Here is a 24376-nt window from a genome sequence, read left to right as displayed (position 1 = left end):
ACATTCACACCTCCTGGTTTCAGGAAGACACCAGAGAAACCCACATAGACATGAGGAGAACATGCAAAACTCTACATAGACAGTAACCCGAGCTTAGGCTCAAACTGGAGAGCTTGAAGCTGTGTGGTGGTAACACTACCCGCTGCACCACCATGCCACTCCAACAGCAAATAAAACCACTAAAAATAAGGATGTGAAGTCCTTGATTTCCTGTACTGATATTTTCTCAGCAGTGGAAAATAAACAGAAACAAACCACGATAACTAATCAACTGTTTTTATTAAAACGGGTCAATATGATTTATAAAACTATATGGAAAAACTGAGATACACTAAAATATCAGTGTTTTTTTTACAGTATTTAAAATTAATACATATCAAACTTTATACATAAAGCCTCCAGTTGAAAGCTTTAATTGTGGATACGATATAAATAGTAACACATGACGGAAAACATGTACATTGCAAAATAATTTACATTAAACAAAAGAGCACTGAACAACATGTAATTAGTAATTCAATCTGTACAAAAAGATAACGTGTAGGGTAGGGTGGTCACTGTGCTAAGACACCATTCTAGCCACCAGCTTATGAAATCGAGCATGTGTCATTTGAAAGAATCCGTGAGAACGTGTAAATGTTCATAGTTAAAATCCCATTCTTCTCAAAACAATCATCTGGTGTGTCTAAACAGGGAAGACAGAGACAAACATATTACATATTTAAAAGTATGTATTCATTTGTAAAATCCTGAATGATCTAAAAAAGCATCATAGACAAAGTTGATACTGTGAAACAAATCCTGATATTGTAATCTGGAGTTTTAAAATTTTTTTAAACAGTTAACCTAGCGCATGTAGAATCCTGTCCATGCAGGACATGTAGAGCCATTATACCACAGTGCTGTTGAATACTTCATTTTGATTGGACAGTATCAGACCATGCCGGCTATATTTTGACTCACAGGTTTATATAAAAGAGTTATTGTTCCAATAATAACAGCAAATTCACAGGGATTTGTAATGAGGACGCTTCACATAATCCAAGACCAGGAATAATAGAGAGACCAAAATGTGCTGATATGATGAACGTTTTCGTCAGGATATGTAGTTAAAAGTTTTGGAAGGAGTCTCCAGTGTCGGTGCTTTGTAACAGACAGAGGTAAAGCTATTCCTTTAATTATTCTGAAAGGGTAAAGTCTAAGGACGGAGTACTTTGTGGACAGTCCATAAAGTTAAACATACATAGAAACAGAAAAAAATGATGAGTCATTCTTTAAAAAAAGAAAAAAAACCCTTAATTGGTAGGATATCACAGTGGTATAAGAGGAACACTTTAGGGGTGAAGTTATTTGAAAACAATAACCCTGCTTTGTATCAGTCCACATCACTGATTATTTTCATATATATCTCAGAATGTCCTTCTGCTTTATTCCTTACATATTAAAAATGTCAGACAAATACTATTATGCTTAATTATGGAATTAATGCTTTCTTATTAAACTACTAACTGTGATTTTTTTTATGTAAATGTATGTTGACTGACATTTGTTTTTCTTTTTATGCAACAATGTCCATGCAACAAATGTCAGATCCATTATTGGGCTTGTACTGAATAGTGCATCCTCATCTTTTTATTTTAGAAACTGCTGTTTTTTTTTGTTTTTTTTATTTTTTAAATACACCTTCAAAACCTTTAAGTAAGCTAAGAAGAGCAGAAACACACAAAACATTTTACGAGGCACTACATGCACTTTACTGTCTGTGAACATTAACAGCTGCACGAACAAAACAAGAACAAAAACTTCACCTGTAATGAAAATAGGGAACCGTGCAGAGACGTTTTGGATCTGGAGATGAACTAGACAGCGAAGGTAGTCTGGTCTGTCCCGTGAAATGACGTCACATTCATGATAAGGCAAGACCTCCACTATTCCCGCTTCCTGGCAGCAGTCAATGAACTGCTTCCTCCTTTGTGCTTCAGGACTGCACCTAAAGGTAACAGCACTAGATAGCTATTGCAGAATTGAGACTTGCATATTAATACTGAAGGCATTCACCAGCAGTTGGAGGACTGGACCTTCATACTTCATCAACATGGATGCTAAACAAAATGTATGTGTAGTGGTGGTATTTTCTACTATATGAACTTTGATTCTCCTTCACATGTATTTAAATCACATGCTATTTTGGTTACTTCAAAAAGTGAAAAAGGAGAAAATTGTATTTAAAACATGTCTAAAATGAAGAAATATTAATGTATTTTATTTGCATTTCATTTTAGGTGAAATAAAGAAGATATACAAATTAGAAATAAATGCATGAAAACGGTCAATATTTATAGCAGCTGTTTTTTTAAAATTAATTATTTATTATTATTTTTTTTTTAAGAATACAGACTAATGGGCATTTCACAAGTCCTGTCCATCCAGCAGCCAATTTCTGATTAATAATATTTAATTTTATATAAAAGGTAAAAACATATACAGATTATACAAAAATCAGTATACTTAAACGATAAACAGTTTTAAGAGTCCTTAATAACCCTGTTGTCAACTCTACATTATATCAGTTGGAAATATGAAAATAATTTAATATTATCCTGAGCTGACAGACAAGCAAACGACCTGCTCACCGCTACATTTGTAACCTAATCTACTTATGGAAAAACTACTTTACTAAATTTTAAAGAAATATAAGGTTACAATGTCAAGTGAGTGTTCTCACTTTGATCATCAGCATCATCCACATCAGTATCGGTTTCATCACCTGAGGTAAAAGTCACTCACTGCATTTATACACACCGATTCATCAGTTCAGATCTGTTCTGATTACATTTCTCGTCTTTTTATTCAGTCGTTTAAAAACTTGAAAACTTTTACCCTTATCTGTACAGTAGTGTGTAAGCGCTCTACTTTGTTTTGATGATGTGCAAGTGCGTCATGAACAATTTGAAAGCTGTTATCTGAGGTCCAGGCTCATGAGGAACCAGGCTCATATTTCACTATAACGCAGCTGTCCAAGAACTTGATCAAACCGTGATATTTACCGTGTAAATATCACGGCTGAAAAACGTTACGTTTTCCGGCTGAAAAACGTAACGTTTTCCGGCTGAATTCGGCTACAGCGTCGTCAGACAGGTTTTCCAAGGCAGCCGTTTTGCAAAGTTTAATCTAGCTATATGTTTATAGACCAGACATAACAGGAAGGCTAGAACAGAAACTGTGACCTTACCTTGCACTTTCCCGAAGCTTGCGGCTGTCTCTGTAGTGCAGAAACCATTTCCACTTCCCTTTTTTATCTAGTTCTTCCATAATGCCCACAACCTTTTTAATGTTTTCTTTTAAGACATTTTGTAAAAGAAAAAAAGAAAAAGAAAAAAAAAAGAGCATAATCAAAATCACAAGTGATCTTTTAAAATAATAGATTATAAAGCAACATTTCAATATTTCTATTTTGTCAAAATTGTAATATTTTTATACATTAAATCCACTACCTAAATTCAGTGTGTCTAGTGCGGTTTCATCGAAAACCACAAATCCTCCCTTGGCAAAAAGCTCTTGGTGTGTGAGGTTTACAACATCGTCAGGCTGATCGATGCCCACAAACAGAACCCTGGATGACTTTTTTAACTCAAGCAAATGTGGAACCTGGGAAGACATGATCTGCAGTTAGATATGTAGGTGCATTTCAAAAAAATTTTAATATCGTGCAAAAGTTAATTTTTTCCATAATTTTATTAAAAAAGTGGAACTTTCATATATTCTAGATTCATTACACATAGAGTGAAACATTTCAAGACTTTTTTTTTGTCTTGATCATTAATCTTGATGATTATGGCTTACAGGTCATGGAAATCAAAAATCCAGTATCTCAAAATATTTCAATAAAGAATTTATAATACGGAAATGTCAACTTGAGAAGAGCTCTAATCAGCTAATTAACTCAAAACACCTGCAAAGGTTTCCTGAGCCTTTAATCTCTCAGTCTGGTTCAATACACACAACCACAAACTTTTCAGATGAAAGTAAATTTTGCATTTCATTTGGAAATCAAGGTCTCAGAGTCTGGAGGAAGACTGGAGAGGAACAGAATCCAAGCTGCTTGAAGTCCAGTGTGAAGTTTCCACAGTCAGTGATGATTTGAGGTGCCATGTCATCTGCTGGTGTTGGTCCACTGTGTTTTCTCAAGTTGAGAGTCAATGCAGCATCTACCAGGAGATTTTAGAGAACTTCATGCTTCTATCTGCTGACGAGCTTTATGGAGATGCTGATTTCCTTTTCCAGCAGGACTTGGCACTTGCCCACAGGGCCAAAACTACTAGTAACTGGTTTGCTGCCCGTGGTATTACTGTGCTTGATTGGCCAGCTCACTCTCCTGACTGTTGTATTGACATGTATTGTCAAGAGTGAAATGAGAGACACCAGACCCAACAATACCGACGAGCTGAAAGGCTTCCATAACACTTCAGCAGTGCCACAGGTTGACTGCCTCAATGCCACGCCGCATTGATGCAGTAATTCATGCAAAAGTAAATACCAAGTAAATTAACATACTTTTCAGAAGGTCGACATTTCTGTATTATAAATTCTTTATTCTAATTTTTTGAGATACTGGATTTTTGATTTCCATGAGCTGCAAGTCATAATCATCAAGATTAAAACAAAAAAAAAGTCTTGAAATATTTCACTTGTGTAATGAATCTAGAATACATGAAAGTTCCACTTTTTGAATAAAATTACAAGAAAAAATTACTTTTCCATGATATTAAATATTTTGAGATGCACCTGTATATTTTTCTAAATGTCCACATGTTTAAAACTGACTTACCTCAAATATGTGTTCTGCAATATCCTCGTTTCTCAGGATAATAAGTACAGGGGTTTGCCCATTGGCATAAAAGTCAAACTGATAAGGCTCAATTGCGGTGTGGCCCTCAGCTTCCAACAGATCCTGGAGATCATAACAATGAATGTTAATGAATGTTTTCCCCGCCTATAATCACACTCTAATTTATGTTATCCTTAAAGGAAAACATAACCCTGAACCACATTATGATTCTGGTGTTAATATGCTGGTTGGGGCTGCATTTCCGTTATTCCCGTGAGAAGTTAGCCGTTGCTGCATGCTTCTTTTGTTTTTATTTATCAGCGAGGTCGACATAATGGGAAATATAATGTATAAGTAGTTGTGATGGCAAATGTTGGACTCAATGATCCAATGCAATACAGCTATACGTTGAGTTATGGCAAAGACTTAGCTTGTTTTCGATCAAGAAATGAGGAGCGTGATGGTGTTGACGGTGATATTACCAAAAAAACAAACAAACAAACAAAAAAACCCTGCAGCTTTGGAAGCTGATCTGTTCGAGTATACAGATGAGGGGGTGAGAGAGCTGGACAGAATAAAGGACTAAAGCGCTGATGCATCAATCTCTGTAGGTAGAGATGAAAGTGCTAAATCATACTGGTGCCATTAACATCGGCATTGTGGGTGATGTAATAAAATGGATAACTAAAGTGAAAACAAACCAACAAGTAGATGACAAAACGTTCAAACTAAAAAAAAATTATATTTATGTTAATTATAAAGATTAACATGTAAGTTGTTCAGGGTGAATTTTTTTCCTTTAACTTCTTAGCCAATATTTTCCTACCTTTGTTTCCTCAAAAAAGGGGTCTGCTGATGTAACCAAGATGTAGAACTTGTACTTCGTCTTGCACGCTTGCCTCACAACGGCGTTTAAATTATCATGCAGATAATCAAACATGTCCTTTTTGATCCGACCACAGAATCCAGACTGTTTGCTAGTTGTAGCGCGCTCAATATCCCATTTTCTTTTCAACTCGTCATTCTGATGAGGGATAGTCTTGCCAAGGCAAATGTCATTCATCATAGTGTTGTAAGACTTTGAACATTCTTTGGTGATGTCTGATACCTTTGAACAAGTTGCTTCAGTGCCTCTTTCACAGAAAAGGCTTTGGAGATGCAAGGGCTTACAGTAATTTGGAGTTTTCTTCAAGGCCTTCCTTTCAGTCATGTCCACGTTTATCTTAAACTTAGAAAGAGTTGGCAAGGTCTGATCAAGTGCAGAAAAACTGTTCTGCTCATCAAGTCTTGAAAATTGAATGGTCATAGGGTTTTCAACAGGGCTGATATTTAGTCTGCGTTGTGGTTTCACTCTGGAGGTAGGCTTGCAGTTTTTGAGCAAATGGGTCATATTCTCTGAAAAAATAAGATACTCAAGTTCCATTAAAGACTGGGTGTCGGATTCTGTTTGCTGTTCTTCCACACTCTGACTCATAATACCATGTATGCCTGACAATCGCTTTTGAGAGGAAGGACTTTCAAATATCATTCTATTACCTTTCTTGTCGACCATAGTGACGATAGAAGAAGGTGGATCATGAAATGGTCCATCGTTGCCTTCATTTGACTCAAATATTCCCTCTCTCCTGAAATATCTACGCCAGTCAAAAGGCTGCTTGCTTCCTCCTTTATGCTGATATGGGCTAGATGTTCGTGTCCTTGATATGCTTGATCGATCTGAACTACATGAAAAGGTCTTTTTTATGCTGTAGTCTACAGTCGCAGTAAAGTCTCCTTCATCTGACTCATTTTGACACAACTTTATCTTGTGTTTCCTTTTACTGTAACACACAGGCTCTGATACATGACTTTCAGACTCATCATTAGATTCAGATAAACCTGCTCGATGTCTGAAAGAAAGAACTCTTTCATGTGACTCATCCACATTGGGACTGAATTCTGAATAACGAATTCTTTGTCCCCAACCAAAGTTGTCCGAGTTACTTTCTGTAATCTCTCTTGGCCTATATGCAACTTCTCTGTGGACAGAAATGCTGTTTGTGTAACGTGTATGCTCAAAAGGTGCATACCATTCACTGAGATCTTTTTGATCCTCTGTTTTGAAGCAAGCACTGTGTGTCCATGATGAAGGAAGCTCTTCACAGGAATATTCTTCGTATTTTTCAGATGAAAAACCAAACTGGTATTGTTCAGGCTCAATTTCTTTGGTTTTTCTAGGTGTGGGAATCGCATCGTAATCAAAATAATCCAAGTTCTCCTCGGGCACATGTTTATCAGTTACTAATAGTTCACTTTCATCGGTCTCTTTGACTGTGGCATCGTACTTATTAGAGGACCAACTAGGATCCTGAGGGGAGATTTGGTCTCTGTGAGCTGGAGACTTCTCTACTCCAGACTGCGAATCCTCAGAACTATCAAGTACCAACCATGTATTGGTAGACCTCTTCTTTACACAATAGTGCTCCGTTTCAGAAATGTCCTGTAAATTCACTTCCTGAAAGTCTGAAACCTCTTCCGTCAGTTGACTGTATGGTGGTTCATCCAGAGTAGGAGTACAGCATCTGCTGTTCATCTCAGCCTCAGTATCTATTTGCAGAGCAGGTGGAGATGCATCCATGCTATCAAAATTGTCATATATCTCATCCCTTTTAGCAGCATACCTTGCACAAATTGTGGGGATAAGAGGTTTTTGGTCAGTACCCTTCTCTAGCATTCTAGAGTCTTTGCCTGAACCAACATTTGCATTTAAAATAGCTAAATCATCAGCTTCTTCAGTTGTTCCCTGGATGCTAGAGTCTTTTGTTTCATATGGTTCTGCTTTAAAAACTCCAGTTAAGGGGGACACATCATCACACACTTTTCTGGGTTTGTTCTGATTGACCTCAGGGGTCTCATGTTGAACCACAATGGAGTCATGAAGCATTGTGCTTTCACTACCATTCTGTGTTGGGATGCAAGCGCCACCAACAGCAGGCAAGCTATGGCCTTCCTTCAACGTAATTGACTGATGAGATGTTGAGCTCACATGACCAGCAGATGAATAATCAGATATGCCTGGCTGAGCACCCTCTGTAGTTTGCTCTTTATAATTGCTTGCCACATGTGCCTCAGGTTTTATTTCATCCTCCTGCAGCTTTACAGTGTCTTCTTCAAGCACTTTAGGAAGAATTTCACCAGCAGAGACATTCACCTCATGCACCTTTTCTTGATTTTCATCTTCAGAATCCTCATCACTGATATCCATATCTACACAATCTGTCCAATCTCGAGACTCGTCAATAGTGTTCTGCTCCTCAGAGTCTAATTCAATGTCGGCATCACAAATGAGCTGTGCTGCTACTTTTCTTTCACTTTCATTAGTCATTTCATCTGTATTACTCTCATCTTTCCCAGACACATGTTCCTCCATGTTCCTTCCTTCTGTCGTATCAACATCGTGCTGTCTATCCACAGAGCTGCAGTCTCCGACATCAGGCTGACATTTCGTTTCATCCTTTGTGCCATCATTCACATCCTGTACGTTTGCAGGTGTGTCTTCTCTGACATCAAGCCCAGGGTTGGCTTCCTTGTTTATGTTATTCACATCCTGTACATCTGCAGACATATCAGTTCTGACATCAAGCTCAGGTGTGGCTTCCTTGTTTGTGTTATTCACATCCTGTACATCTACAGGTATGTCATCTATGACACCAAGTTGATCTTTGGCTTCAGCCAGTACATCTACAGACATATCTCTGATGTTCACCACAGAATTAACTTCATCTGAGGCATCATCATCCTCATCACATACACCATGAGGAGTATTTTCTCCATCATACACTGATGTGATATCTCCGATATCAAGTGTTGTTGTAACCTTGTTTGTCTCATCGTTAACCTGTACCCCCAAATGTGTGTCATTTCTGATATCATGTGCACTTGTGTTGTCTCCAACAGGTTCAACCACTTCCTTTGACTTAATCACATCAGGTACATTCACAGATGAGTCATCTGTAACAGGCACAGGTGATACTTTGTCTTTTGTCTCATCATCAACGAACACTTCCTCAGGTGTATCGCTCTGGACATGACTCGCAGGTTTAACATCCTCCTTTATTTCATTCACATTGATAGGAGTGTCATCTCTGACATCAGGTACAGGTCCAACCTTCTCTGTTACTTCATGATTAACATGCTTCTCCAAAAGTATATTATCATTTCTGTCATCTCTTGGTGTTTCATCAATTACAGATTTGACCTCCTGCTTTGCCTTGTTATTTACGTCAAGCACATCCATTGGTGCGTCTCCAACATCATTACACATTACCTTATTATTTCTCTCACCAGACACAGATTGCTCCTTTGTACTACTATTCACATCATGAATAACCATAGGTGTTTCATCACTGGCAAGAAGCACAGATTTAACTTCAATTTTTGCATTGCCATCACTCACAGAAACGGAAATGACAGAAGAACTTTCTATCTGGGTTTTAACTGGCGACTCATTCTTGCTACCAGAGTGCGTGCACACTGATGTAGTTTCATGTTGTTCCTCATCAACTGCTGCTTCACACTGCTCATCTTTGGATACACTCTCACTGTATACTGACACGGGTGCTTCATCTTTGTGTTTGTCCTTAAAGCTCAATGACTTTAATATGATTTTTCTTCCAGGCAAGGAATCATGCACTTTTGAAAGATTGACAGGCCTGACAGGCCCAACAACCTGGTGGAATATAGCCACATTTGTTGTCTCACTGCCCATCCTCCCAGCACTTTTTATGTTCATGGTCTTTGTTGTGGACAGGTCCTTGCTAACAAGTTCACTCTTTTGCACATTCAACAATTTCTGTTCATCGATTCTCATGTTTGACGCCTGGTCCAACAACTGAATGTATGCACTATTGCTCTCCAAGACTTTTGTGTAAGAGCTTTCAGTGACATCGGTCATAATATCCTCTATGTCACTGCAGTCGGTACAATCAGGTGTGGAATTTTCCTCCAAGGCCTCAGTGGATCTGTAACCCTGCAATGGTTAACAAAAAGGATTAAGGTCTGTGCGACAGCATAAAATATGGATTTCCTGCCTTTTAGAAACAGATGCAAATAACAATACAGATGTATTAACACATCATATTATTACTAGAGGCTTGTAGAAAATCTAAGAGCTATGTGAGCATTTTCAGTCACTGAACACCTAACAGATACGGTAATATTTATTATACCACAGTTCCAGTGAATTCCTGAACCTGACCGGTTGATTAATCTGAATGTATTGATTAATCACAAGCATTACTTTCTAACAGCAGTTCCGGCTATAATTCAAATCATAGGTTTATACACTAGATGGCCAAAAGTTTGTGGACACCTGACCATCACACCCATATATGGTGTTTCCCAAAGCTGTTCCCACAAAGTTGGAAGCACACTGTACAGAATGTCTTTGTATGATGCAAAAAATCACAATTTCCCTTCACTGGAACTAAGAGGCTCAAACCTGTTCCAGCATGATAATGCCCGTGCATAAAGCGAGCTCCATGATGACACGGTATGCCAAGGTTGGAGTGGAAAAACTCAAGTGTCCTGCCCAGAACCCTGACCTCAACCCCACTGAACACCTTTGGGATGAACTGGAACACCGACTGCACCACAGGCCTCCTTGCCAGACATCATTGCCTGACTTCACTAATGCTCTTGTGGCTAAATGGGCAAATCCCCACAGCCACGCTCCAAAATCTAGAGGAAAGCCTTCCCAGATAAGTGGAGGTTATTATAACAGCAAAGAGAGGACTAAATTTGGAATGGGAAGTAAAAAAAAAAAAACACATATGGGTGTGATAGTCAGGTGTCCACAAACATTTGGACATAGTGTATTAATATGCTCGTTCTAATATGTTACTGTTTATAAAGTTATGTTTATTTAGCATTCATAGAAAGAGTCTCCAGAGACATTGCTCTGTAGACAGTGCCCTCAGGGCAGAGGACTTTAGCGGATTCACTGCAAAATCACAAGCTGCATTGTTTTATATTATTATCTTCACAAGCAACGCTGGTGAGAGAACAACTATTTATAGCTACTATAACTTATGTGACAACAGGAACTTGTTTTGCAGACATTCCACAAGTCATGTTTAATTATAAATGGATTACAAAATATGCTATTATTTATTAAATAAAAATGGCTAGAGAAAAATAATACATTTTGGTTTGGCTTCACACCTCCCTGTCATTGATTATTTTCCTGTAGCATCAGTACTTAAAAGTGTTTTATTCCTTATTTAATGAATGCACTAAAATAGTTTATAATATTCAGCCAAGATTTAAGCATTTACTGTCCATCCCATCCATCCATCCATCTTCCATACCGTTTAATCCTTTTCAGGGTCATGGGGAAACCTGGAGCCTATCCCAGGAAGCATTCGGCACAAGGCGGGGTACACCCTGGACAGGGTGCCAATCCATCGCAGGGCACAATCCCATACACATGCACACACCCATTCATACACTGCGGACACTTTGGACATGCCAATCAGCCTACCATGCATGTTTTTGGACTGGGGGAGGAAACCGGAGTACCCAGAGGAAACCCCCGCAGCACGGGGAGAACATGCAAACTCCGCACACACAGGGCCAAGGTGGGAATCGAACCCCCAACCCTGGAGGTGTGAGGCGAACGTGCTAACCATGCGCCTCTAGCATTTACTGTACAGTAGTCAAATATTTATCACTTTTAGCTGCTGCGATAACACCTTTTACTTGGTATAAAGGAATTCTCTAGAATTTCCATAAAATAAATTATTTTGCCATTCCTACGTCCAGACGTCTTAAGGCGCTTTTTAGCTGAATGCCCAGAGCTACATTAATCCTATAATTTGCATTTTTGGTCATTCTGTGCAGACAGAAAAAAATAAAAACAAGATTGGACACTGTTTATGTTGCCTTAGTAGTGCTTACCATATGAATGCCTCCTGCTAGAACACTAGGAGAATAGTCTAATCTGGGTTTAATAGCTGGCTGTTTATTTTCCCTCGTATGTTCCAGGTTTGATTGTATACCAGTACTAGGTGTAGGATTCTCTCGAACAGTGCAGAGATCCACAGCCCCAGATGGTTTCACTGAAAGGTCAAGAGCATCTGCTACAGGATCTGAGGAAGTAGGTTTGTCCTGCTTTGAGGCCAAATCAACATCAGGCAGCAGTGTGGCAGTCTGAACAGCACACTGTAACACCGTTACAGGATTTTTTCTTTCCACTGTTGGACAGATCTGATCAAAGTGAAAGAATCTGGAAGTGGGTTTACTGTAGAACAGGCCTATCCACATATGGAAGATGAGATGCACCTGCTCATAATTGTCTTCAATGCTGAAATCCCATTTGCTGAGGAAATTAGAAACAGACAGGAATGTGGTTACTGGTAAATACAGCGTAGACCATTTCGGCTATTACCATTAGTTACTATTATTTGAAAAATTTTACTTATAAGCTAAATAACCTATGGACATTCAAACAGGTAATGACTTATTTCTAAGAGTCCTCTTTCAGAAAATCTACTACAAATACAGCTTTTTATGCAGTACATATGTATTTAAATGTTCACAATGTAACTACACGTTGATTACATTACTACAAACGTATATAGCACTTTATAACATTTTGACATACTGCGTTATAGCCAAATTTAAACACTCTTGAGTCACTGGATCCAGTTCTAGGTGAAAAAAAAAGAATACAAACAAAGGAAAAAATCACATACCCATGCAGCGCTCTTGTCACACATTTGTCTATCCTGTCATTTGTGAACTTGCTGTCAAATTTGAAATCATAGTTTTCTTTCCAATGTCTTGTCACTTGAATGGAGCCCTCCTTTTCAATGATGGTCCTACAGCGGAAAAACATAGAACTCCATACTTTGGCCTTGACAGCGGCTGGGGCTGATGCACTTGAAGATGGCAGGAATCTCCATCCATTTTTGCCTTCTTTATTCGGATAGTCTGGACAACTACTGAGATCAGGTAACGTCAGAAGGTGGTCAGAATTCATGGACAGACGAGACTCAACTGGAGGTTGAACCTGCTGGCATATGCCTGTCAAACCTGACAGCAGAGAGGTGGGCTGTGAGTAAGAATGCTCTTTTGAGATTTCTAATATCAAATCCCCAGTCACAACAAGACCCTCTGGAAAAGGAGATTTAGAGGGTAATTTTAATCTGGGGGTGAGGTCTCGCAACAGATGAAAGACTTTTTGCTGTGAGCTATTGGTCTTGGCTCCAAGGTGTTTTTCTCCCAGGTTAGGCAACACTTCATCACTATTTACACTGAGGGCCAAATCAGCCAGAAGATTAAGAGCATCTGAAGGTGCAGGCACACCAACAGCCACTTCCACTTTATTTCTTTGGCCATCAGATCTAATACGCTTTCCTTCTACCCTATTTTCTACAGGCTCAGATATGAGCTGTTGGTCGACTTGTTTAACTATTTCATTAGGGGAAATGTTGTCAAAACTGTTGCAACCTGTGAAAACAGAAAAAGGAAAAAAAAAAAAAAAAAGACAACAGAGAATGAAAAAGCTGCAAGAGTATGGACACAAGCAGAATTTGTCACAGGCACACACATACATGTAAGACAGATGGTAGAAGCTGTAGAAGGAAAGAAGCTGTAACTGGTAATTTCCCTACTGACAATGTAAAACTAATATTATAAATCCATCTGCAATTAATAGTAATATTAGTATTGCACATAATGCAAAAAAACCATGCATTTAAATTCACTCACAGTATAAACAATTTTAGTAGGGGCAGCAGAAAAAAAGCTAAACAAAGGCAGGCAGAGAGAATGGAGGTCCACATATGTTTTCAAGCAAGTCTGCTGATTTAAATATACATAACTTATATGATTATTTGTAAGAGGACTAAATTTATCCACACAGAGTCTGCTGTTATTAAAAAAAATATATCTGTTTTCCTTTTAGGATATTTCATTTATTGTCGATTAGAGGTGTGCATTGGGATTGGGATTCTACAGCCAACCAGAAAAGACCAAACAAACAAAGTCACAGGAGATCAGATACGAAACTCGCAGGACAAAGATAGGCCATGTTCTTTAACATGTTGGACTTGGCGGGTTGATTATGCATTCCTGGACCCCATTTACAGTGTCCATTCATTAATCTTCAGTAAATGCTTTATTCTGGTTGCAGTCACTGGGGCCTAAATTATTAATTTGTTTATATTTCAAGAAACAGAACCAAGTAATTGGTCTGGAGTTTAAAAAAAAAAAAATAAAAAAATAAAAAAAAAATGCAGGCGTCCCATGCACATCTCTACTGTAGATCGCAAATAAACTTGACTACAGTGCACAGTAATATGAAAAGATCCTACTTGTTTATATTTGACATATTATGCAAGGTATAAGAAAATATATATACACACATACACATACACACACACCTATCTCACAGTGACTTTACTATATTCCTACCATTTTCTTTTGGGATCTTTAAGATCCGTTTCTCCTGAGATGTTGTGGTCCTCAGCCGTGGTTTAGATGGTGTATTTTCCGCTGGCTCTTGGCTCCCAGCTGAGTTGTTCTTGTCTGACAACTCTACATCATTGTTTGGTTTGCCTCTTTTCAGTTCAGGCCCTGTATTATCGGATATCGATATCCCATGATCCTGTACAGCAGGAGATGTAGTCCTTTTTGCTCTTTTGAGCACTGTCTTTAGTTTACTTATGGATATTGCCCTGTACACATGGCCTTTCACTGGGCTTTTATTTTTTTCAGTTGATTCAAGGATAGATGATTGCTCAGAGTTTTTAGGGGATACAGGATCTTTCTCAGTAGTGTCCTCAGATGATAGTGCCTTACCTGGATTCACTGAAATGTCTTGTGTGTCTGTTAGGTGCATATGCTGACCACTGTTTTCCATTTCTAATGGCTGATGTTTATCATGTGGTGGTGTAGTTGTTGGCCTCTCCCCCAAAGGACTGTTGGTTGTAATGGAGGATTCTTGAGCTTGCTTATGTTTGTTTGAATTTATGTCTCCAGGAGCAACCTCTGAGCCATGTGGGACAAAGACAAAACCACAATCTGTGATTATTGTCTTAAGGCCATATCGTTCTCTCATATTAATTCCTTCCATTTTGCGCTTTGGTGTACTGGGCATGATGCTTTCTATGACAGCAAGTTCTGTAATGGTGGTATTTTTCTCAGTCTCACTGTTTTTACCACATGGTATTTCACTGCTTTTAAAATCTGACCTGAGCGTCCGCTTCGTACTGACATCAGGATTCCAGTGCCTCTTGCGCCTTGGGAGAGACCGCCAATCTTTCTTCAGTGTACTGGGTGAGGAATGTGTTGCGTCACTGTTACTACTCTGTTCAGGGTTAGATTCTGCTGAAGGGCATAAGGATAAAGTAGTGTTTTGAAGTGGGGGGGCAATTTGACTGACTCTATTAGTATTGCGTTTTAAAGCTTTCCTTCTTCTCCGTTTTCCACGCCGGTTTGGCACGGATTTTCTCTCAGCAAGAACATTGCTATTTGCCTCTTGCGGTACGTCTTTGCAACCTTTAATTAATGCGTCAGTCTGGTTTACTGATGTAGTAGGAGGTGAAATGGATGTTGGAAGGTCAGCTTCCTGTAGGACTTTGTCTGCAACAGGTATCTGACCTCCAACTTTAGGGAGTTCATCTGATATAGAATCTACTGACTGATCAACCTCCATCTCAGTGTTAGATGCCAGAGTTGAGGAATCATCTGCAATTTCTGTGGATGATAATGCCACACTGGTGTTCTCAATGGTTTCTTTCAAAACTGCCCCAGAAAACTCCTGCCCACTGCATTTGTCATCAACTGAGACACACTCAGATGTTTTCTCACTGTCCTGAGCAGTATTATCTGCATGAATGTTCTGAGCATAGTATTCTGGGGGGAGGTCACCTGATGTGGGTGAAGTGTCTGTCCTTTCAACTGGGTTATTATCAGGCGATGCAACCACTGCTGCACCAGGTGTGCTGACTTCCTCTATCAAAGCACAATGGGGCGATTCAGCAGCTACAGTTATTTCTGTTTCAGCTTGCTGCTCTGCTGTCTTTTTCATGTCATCAGAAACATTCCTGCATGTTAAATGATCAGTTTCATTAGGCAAATCTCTTTCCAAAACCATGCCAGCAGGAGTCTGAGGGGCCTCAGGTGACGATATATAGTAATAGACATCATCGTCGTGATCATCACTGCGCTGCTGTTTTCCAGCAGCAAGGAGTTCCATTGCTCTAACCACTGGAATTTCAAAACTGCGTGGACTTTCTAGGTATGTCCTGAGGCGATCCCCAGTTTGTTCTGTCCACTTTGGGGCAATCAGAGGAAAACCACTGGGTACATCATACTGATCAGGAAACATACTAGCCTCCCTATTAGGACTGCTAGTTAACCCTGGACAAATAAGAGCAGCAAAGTTCTGCAAATGTTTCTCCATTATGCCCAGAGGCTCCTCATGCTGCTTTGGAGGACACTTCTCCATTTCTAATTCAGCATAATTCAGGGCGGGGAGAACTTGAAGAACCTCCGATGAAACTGTAGTCTTATGGTATCCACTCTTGGTCTCTAAATCCCAAAAGAACCAATAATTAGAAATAAAAGACACCACATGAACAATGCCCAAAACTTACAATAACATATGCCACAAAATACTTTAGATACATTTTACTCACCTCTTGGCACAGTCCTGGAGTCAGGATAAACAAACATTCCTTGAAGAGCAAAGGCTTTATCTGTGCCTGCACCTACAAAAATGTTCCCAACATTTTACTAATCAGGAAGTAAAGCATTAAACATAGTTAATAAGAATTAGAGTATTGCCTTTAGAGTATCATTACCTTCATAGGAGAGGAAATTACATGAATGTAAAAGTACAAGGAAACCACCATCTTCCAAACATATTACAAGGGCCTGCCAGTTAACAGAAAAAATAAATAAATAAATCTCTCTTCTTGTTCCGTATTCACTGGCTCAAATGTCACCTACACCCCAGACTTACCATGTCCTTCTCCTTCAACTCTTGAGTTAAGAAAGCTAGGTCATTACTTTCTTCAAAGGAGATGACATCATACATGCTAAACCATTTGCCATCTAATGAAACTGAGAGGAAAAAAAAAAAAAAATCAGACGTATGTTCCACAAGAAATCAAAATATCCACATACAACATCTTACATCTATAAAATGACAAGTAGTACTCTGTAATAAAAAGAAGTGTTCTAAATCTCACTATTCTAAATAACATATGCTATGAATAATTACAATACATTTTAACACACCTTCACAAAGAGGAGAAGTTTCAAAAACTGCTTGGGGCAATGTCTTCCTCAGTTCAGAGACTCCAATGGCACGGTCAACTTGAACTGTTTTTGGGCTGAGGAAAAAGAAGCCAGATCGGCATTAACTAAAATAAGAATATAATTCAAATTCAATATGTTGCCACATTCAGTATACACCAACAGTTCCATATCCATATGCATAGTTTGACTCATTGTTGTACACTGCCAAAAGTGATCCAACGTACAGATTTGCTGGGAACATAGCTCCATGGATGGACTTCAAGCCAATGTTGTACAAAACAGACTCAATCTTTAGCTGGCCACTCCAGGGTTGGTAATGAAATGCTGAAATTATAAGGTCTTCAATGAAATGCCAGAAATTGAAGCACGATGGACAACAATCCAAAGAAACCTTTTTTTCTTTGCATAATATATAATAAGATGTTCAATAAAATTTCAATAAAACATGCTTTGTGTTAAGTTGGTCCAAAAATGTAGAATGTTAAAATGTTAATGCAAAGCTTACATGATTTTTCATGGCTGAAAAACAAAGAAGAAAGAAGAAACACGTTTAAACATTTGCACTACATTCACATAGGCAAATATTTACATGAACAGCAGGTGGTGGGACAAAAAGATGCAGAAGAGAATTCAAATTTATCGCTTATTTAAATCATGTCATCTTTACAAACCTGAAAGGAGCAAGAGCGCATAGGCAAAATAAAAAAAAAAAATACATCACTAGTATTTTTCCAGTTAAAACCTGATGCATAAAAACTGTATAAACAATATACAGTATTATTATTCTATATTATATACAGAAAATCATGAAGATACAGGTCAAACGCTTCAAGTTAATGTTCAGAGCAAATACGATCTCATCAAAATGTAATCTCAATGATTTTGACTGTGGCATGGTTGTTGGTGCCAGACTGACTCATTTGCGTATGATCTCTTTGGATTTTCATGCACAACAGTCTCTAGAGTTTACAGAAAATATAATACATATAAAAATATAAAAGAAGATATAAATGATCAGAAAAACAACAACAACAACAACAACAAAAAAACATCCAGTGAGCTGTAGTTCTGCTGGGAGAAATAATTTCTTCAATGGGAGAGGTCAGAGGAGAATGGCCAGACTGGTTCAAGCTGACAGGAAGGCTAGGGTAACACAAATAACCACTCTGTACAACCCTGAAGAGCAGAAAAGCATTTCAGAACACACAACATGCAGGACTACAGCAGCAGAAGACCACATCGGTTTCCACTCCTGCCAGCCATGAACAGGAAGCTGAGGCTACAGTGGGCACAGGCTCAGCGAAACTGGACATTTTAAAAAAAAAAGGGGGGGGTAGTGGGGGAGGAGTTTTTGGCTCAAACCAGTCTGGCCATTCTCCTCTAATCTACTGAACAAGGCTTTTGTGCCTACTACAGAACTGCCACTCACTAGATGTTTTCTTTTTGCAACACTGTATGTAAACTCTATTCTATGCAAACATTCAAGGCCGGGAGCTCAGCAGTTTCTGAATCACCCGTCAAAGCCATGGAGATGAAATTTTCCCCATGTGGATGTTTTCTGTGATCATTAACTGAAGCTCTTGACCTGTATCTTCATGATTTTATGCATTGTGCTGCTGCCACATTATTGGCTGTAGAAGTATATATGCATGTATATATAAACACACACACAGACACACACACGCGCACTACCTGGCTTTCAGTTCAACTGTAGTAAAAGAAAACCAATGTCCTACACCATCACATGTAACCCATTCTACATACTTCTCAGACACTATATGAATAGTTGTACTATTTATGCTGACCTTTTCTCTTTCTGCTCTAAAGAGATGGCAGTTTTTCCATAGGAGAAAGCCACAATGGCGAATGGGCACACATGCCTTGGGCATGACTCAACCTTTTCCCCTCCATCCAGAAGCTCATACATATAATACTGAAAAACAAACATTAACTTAGTAAGGCACAAAAACACATTACATTTATTTTAATTCAAACCTCTATTTAAACACAGCACATGACAGATAACCCTCATTTTATGTATAGCTAAATAATAATAATAAAAAGGTGTGGTGTGGTGATTTAGTCCTCATAGCTCTGGTGAGTACCAGCATTTAATGATCTACGCATGTGAGAGTCCTATAACATGAATGATGTGAATGTTGAGTAAGGAGAATTTTTGTGTACACAATAGTTGGATTCTACTTTTTAGAGGTCTGGTAAAGGCATGGGTCAAAGCTGAATTGGAGAAATAATGAGCTAAGTGTCACCTGAGTCCTTTCAAATGCTAGAAAGGAGCTGGTGGTTGCACACACTGCTCTGAGCTGCTCTGATACATGACAGTCAAACCCAGCAGTTGGGGGTGTGAAGTTTTGTGTGTAGTTTTCCGTCACCTCCTTCTCTCGACCCTATTGACGAAGTAAAGTTTTTTTTTGTTGTTTTTTTCTTAAAAATAATGCAGATAAATAAGCTAATTGTGGCATAAAAAACAACTCATGTATGTACTTATTTTAGAAATTTTACTTAAAAAAAAAAAAACATGCAGCATTGTGTTTTTTTTTTAATTTTTTTTTTTTTTACCTTTGTCAACTTTAACAGAACAATGTAGCCTGTCTTGCCATCGTACCAGCGCTTTAGGTCAAGGCAGTCAGAGTACTTTGAAATATACACACCTGTTTCAAAGACAAATGACACCAGTCATCCTATACACTCCTATAAATCATCCTATACACTCAATATATAGGCTACAATCAGTTTAAAGTTCTAGATAACTTGCACAAGAACCAGAGGACAGGTTTTGTTCAAATGAAAGTTCTCAAACATGAGGTACATATTAATATTTTTGACTAAAAACCCTAGTTGTTTTGTCTTTTCAAGCTCCAACATGTCATGTAACCAGGCAAACAGCAAAAACATTCAGGAAAAACCCGTTCAACGACATTAGCATGGGTGAGCCAAGATCAGCACAAGATCACAAGATCAACAAGAAAAAGTGAGACATGGGTTATAAAGCACACGACAATCCTCCTCACAGACATATGACACCTTCCTTTAAGTAAAATGTGTAGAGTCTACATGAAAAATATTAACATTTCCTATTATTATACTACATTCCACTGACATAAAACAATACCCCTTTTTTAATGTGCATTCAGATTTAGCATGCTCTGACTACCTAACGGTTAACACTGATACAAAAAAAAACAAAAACAAAAAACGAAACAAAGGGGTGGCGGGACGATGGTGGCTCTCAATACATTTCAGTTACTTTGCTGAAGAAAGATAATCAGATAATGCCAACACTATGTTGTAACAAACTGAACGGAAGAAAATGTGTAGATGACCTCATCTATTTTCAAAAGGAAAAAAAAGGCAGAGGCAGGGAAGTGCAGTGACAAAGGGTGCAATAAAAAGAAAGTGAGAGCCAGTGAGAAAGAACAGCACATTTACTGCCGAACTTTGACTAATAAGTCACTAATTTTAGGACCGGCCATAATCCTTTCATAGAATGTCTTTCTAGGAGATGATCTGGGAAAATTTAGCTGGTAATTTAACAGACAGGTCGGATCAGTGTGTCCCATCCTTACCTAATCCAACCTAAAGAAAATGACTATAATGTTTGCCATACACTAGCACAGCTAGATAATGCAAAAAAACAGCCGAAAAAAACAAAACAGAACTAGACATTTTTACCACTAGCTTCTTACTGATTATAGAAATAAATGTGTATGAAACATGCATGAACAATTCATGTTGAATATCTATTAAAATATCTTCATGGATTTTGTGTTTCATTTTCATGTTCGACTAATGTAAGCTGTATTGCTGCATAAGCCCTTTGGGCTGGTCCCTCTAACACTTTCTGTTTCTATTTCTCATTTTCTCTTGCAGATAAAGCTATACATTTATGCTTTCACTTTCTATACTGGATGACTGCTTACACATCACAAGGTGAGAGCCCATTTTCAGCTTTATTTGTGTGCATTAATGCCATGAATATACTTCAATTTTAAAGATGACTCATTATTTATAGTTTGGAGCTTTTTAGGCTGTTCCAGTGAAGTTTATGAAACGGAGCTCTTGAGATTTATATGCTGTATTTTTAGTGGTGGCTTGCTTTAGTGTTGGGAATTGTATACATACATTGTATAGATACAGTATATAAGAAACTGTCTATAACCTATTTTATTTGCTTAAATGTACCACAAGGTCAGAATGCTGTACCATGGTGTAGTCCTGTTACAGTAGAAACTGAAACCAATTTCTCTCAAAGTCCTGATTTAAATTTCTATGCTATTCTTGTGAAATGGCTCTCAATGTACTACATGATAAAACTATTCATGTTGGACAGAAGTTGTGGGTGGAGTCTTTGAGTGTCTTTGTTTGAGGTTTAAAAAAAAAAAAAAAAAAAAAAAAAGTTACTATAGCACCTTCGAGGTTGTTTCTTCACAGCACTTGGCTTTGTGTTGCTTATGGATCAAACTGAAAAACTACATTCCGAGTATCACAAGGATTAAAAAAAGGTGTCAGACACACCCACCCATACCCACAATATTCTCAGATAAATCTACCACAGCTGTATTGATAGTTACCCTTTGAACAATCTCCGAGAATGGTGCACGTCCCTTGCCCAACAACTAGGCCTGTATCCGCGAGTCTATTTGCCTTTAAATAAAGGTGAACAGGTGGTCAGGAAATTCAATTACTTATTAACTGGATTTAAATACAGGTCCATGATGGTACTCTGTGTTGCGTGAATATACCCTGGATTTGTCATCAAGCAACAAGAAGCCAAACGACTCCTTGAGTTCCTCTTCAGAGTACCGATTTTCACGTTTTTCAGCACGAAATGCAGAATACTGTGAGAAACGTGACACACACACACAAAAAAATCAGTCTGGATAAATTTGTTCTGAAAAATTGTGCAATTAAAGACCACTGATGACACACAGAGCAAAAACTAAAATTCACATGTCTACTTACTCTTTGTTGTAGAGCTGCATTATTGATCAACTGTGCTGAATTGTAGGTAAAAGACTCTTTGGACTCCTCATACAAATAGCTGTTACGAAGAGGAGCTAAAATACTGCTTTCAAAGGTTACTGAGCCAGGAAGCACTGGCTCAAGAAGACCTGCAAACACAGAGGAAACTTAAATGATGCTTCGGTTTATACCATCCATTTCTCCATCCATCCATCCATCTTCTACCGCTTACTCCTTCTTTAGGGTTGCGGGGGAACCTGGAGCCAATCCCAGGGAGCATCGGGCACAAGGCGGGGTACACCCTGGACAGGGTGCCAATCCATCGCAGGGCACAATCACATACACACTCACACACCCATTCATACACTACGGACACTTTAGACACGCCAATCAGCCTACCATGCATGTCTTGGGACTGGGGGAGGAAACCGGAGTACCCGGAGGAAACCCCCGCAGCACGGGGAGAACATGCAAACTCCGCACACGCATGGCGGGACCATCCATTTCTAATTTATTTTATTCCGACCTAAATGTTTTAGCACGACACTAAAATACAACTGGCCAACTATTATTCAACTATTCATACTACCATTCAAGAGTGCTCTTAATATCTTTGTATACCCAAGATTTCAAGATTATTTATATATTAAATACAAGCTATATTTCCTTTTTAATGTCTGTAACATGAGGATCCTGTGTATAAAAATGTCTAATGGTACTTTTGCATTCTGTACTACCACTGCTACGTTGAAAAACCACTAGCATAAATACTGACCTTACGATCATTCGGCAAGAATTGGTTATCCACTAGAAATAAAACGAACACAATCTCATCACCGGTATGTAGTTCTCAAATATCTGAGAATATCATAGCATATTTCAAATATCCAGAAAGTGGCATTTAGGTTACATTTGATTAAGGGCACACTTCTGTATGTATGAAGTATTATACAGAGGTATATTTATTGTGCACCTCTTGTACTAAGACATGTTTCTGTAATGTGGTTCTCACTCATTTTGCTCCTGGTTAAAAAGCATATTTATAAATTCTGGATTCAGTTTTATTGCATTAATTAGAGAGAGGTGGGGAAAAAATAATACCATTCTCTTGCAGGCAGAACAAAATGTTCTGCATCGGTACAGGGTTATTAGAAACGTGAGAAGTATGCGGTGTAGGGTATCTTTGTGAAACACAAAAGGCACTGTTTTTTTTTTAAAGGCTAAAACATCTTTAAGCACAGTTTTAACAGTCATTGCATTTCTTCACATAAACACAACCAGCATGCGTGTCACAGCACGCCAAGTCCTTACATCAAAGTAATGCATTTATAACCGTGAATGCAGTTATTTCCATTGTTATCATAACTTCCATTTCGTAAAAAAAGACTTCAAAACGGATTTCACCTTGCTGTCAAAACCCGAATTATCACCACTTTTTGGTTAAAAAGTCATCTTTGGTGTTGAAATAGCCTTATAAACACGCAAGCGCCAAGTTTAGCCAGTTAGCTTGCTAAAGCACAGCAGCGTTTCATCGAATATATTAAACAAGCACTTGCTATGTTGTCAAACACACCTACAAGAATCGCCAGAAAAGGAATCTATTATCTATTTTTTTTAAAAAAAGATAATCTTAACAACAAAGTACTTTCATGAGGGGGGAAAAGAGGAAGACGTTCACCTTCTTTCGATATAGTAGTGTCATTCTCCATGAAGGCGAGGCATTGGCTGGCGTTTCTGCGTTCCTCTTGATATAAGATCACTTAGATTTACGTTTCATTGCTTCACTGCTGTTCATCGGATTATTTTAATTCCAAGGAAACTGATCAAAGATAATAAGATAGAACAGTCAGCCCAAGGAAGAATACTTTCTGTAGCTATCTTTTTTTTTTTTTTTTTTTTTTTTTTTCTAGCTCGACTGAAAACTGATTTCGTCTCAGCTTTCAGGGATACCGTTGTGCAACCAGGAAGTGAAGCTAGCACAGCTAGCTTACTGCTAAAGCGTATAAAGGTTGGGCGTAACTAGAATATTAGCAGCTTACAACCAAACTGTCACAATTGGTTTAACTGCGCTGTGCATTGTATTGCTCATTGAAACTCATACATACGCTTAATGTGGACGAAATTGGGCCGAGTGCGGTTATGCTAAGCGCTTCTTGTTTAACAGACACTCAACTCAGAGCTGTCGAAGCGTCGAGAATCGAAAAAGAAACAGAAAGTTAAACAGAACTGCGCCTCCATTTTGTGTCGGAATCAAACTTG

General features: G+C 38.4%; 1 protein-coding gene across 3 annotated transcripts; it reads right to left on the bottom strand.

The window, feature by feature from the left end:
• Positions 1 to 262: 262 nt before the first annotated feature.
• Positions 263 to 24364, bottom strand: tasor2 (transcription activation suppressor family member 2). Of its 3 annotated transcripts, XM_053625593.1 has the most exons (23): positions 23796 to 24364; positions 22118 to 22266; positions 21898 to 21993; positions 21727 to 21799; positions 19715 to 19806; positions 19405 to 19542; positions 18943 to 19070; positions 17643 to 17656; positions 17362 to 17461; positions 17117 to 17211; positions 16839 to 16939; positions 16678 to 16750; positions 16513 to 16584; positions 14285 to 16405; positions 12562 to 13318; positions 11765 to 12185; positions 6365 to 9836; positions 5655 to 6223; positions 4829 to 4951; positions 3495 to 3648; positions 3233 to 3338; positions 1809 to 1990; positions 263 to 685 (listed from the first exon to the last, which is right to left on the bottom strand). In XM_053625593.1, the coding sequence occupies exons 1-23, from the start codon at positions 23824 to 23826 to the stop codon at positions 588 to 590; spliced, it is 9165 nt and encodes a 3054-aa protein (XP_053481568.1). In that variant the 5' UTR covers positions 23827 to 24364; the 3' UTR covers positions 263 to 587. The 3 variants fall into 3 exon arrangements, with proteins under 3 accessions (XP_053481568.1, XP_053481567.1, XP_053481569.1); XM_053625592.1 differs by having other exon boundaries at positions 5655 to 9836; XM_053625594.1 differs by having other exon boundaries at positions 5655 to 9836; positions 12562 to 12901.
• Between the last annotated feature and the right edge of the window lie 12 nt (positions 24365 to 24376).

This window comes from Ictalurus furcatus, chromosome 5, assembly GCF_023375685.1.
Source record: "Ictalurus furcatus strain D&B chromosome 5, Billie_1.0, whole genome shotgun sequence".
In the NCBI taxonomy this organism is placed as follows: Eukaryota; Metazoa; Chordata; class Actinopteri; order Siluriformes; family Ictaluridae; genus Ictalurus; species Ictalurus furcatus.
The sequence above is the reverse complement of the archived record's forward strand: the minus strand, read 5'-3'. Positions and strand labels throughout refer to the sequence as shown.

Coding starts and splice junctions, on each gene's coding strand:
- tasor2 (XM_053625592.1), bottom strand. CDS start 23,826: ATGGAGAATGACACTACTATATCGAAAGAAG. Junction 16,940..17,116: donor AACTTCTCCTCTTTGTGAAG/GTGTGTTAAAAT, acceptor TTTTCCTCTCAG/TTTCATTAGATGGCAAATGG. Junction 9,837..11,764: donor TAGCAGGAGGCATTCATATG/GTAAGCACTACT, acceptor TAACCATTGCAG/GGTTACAGATCCACTGAGGC.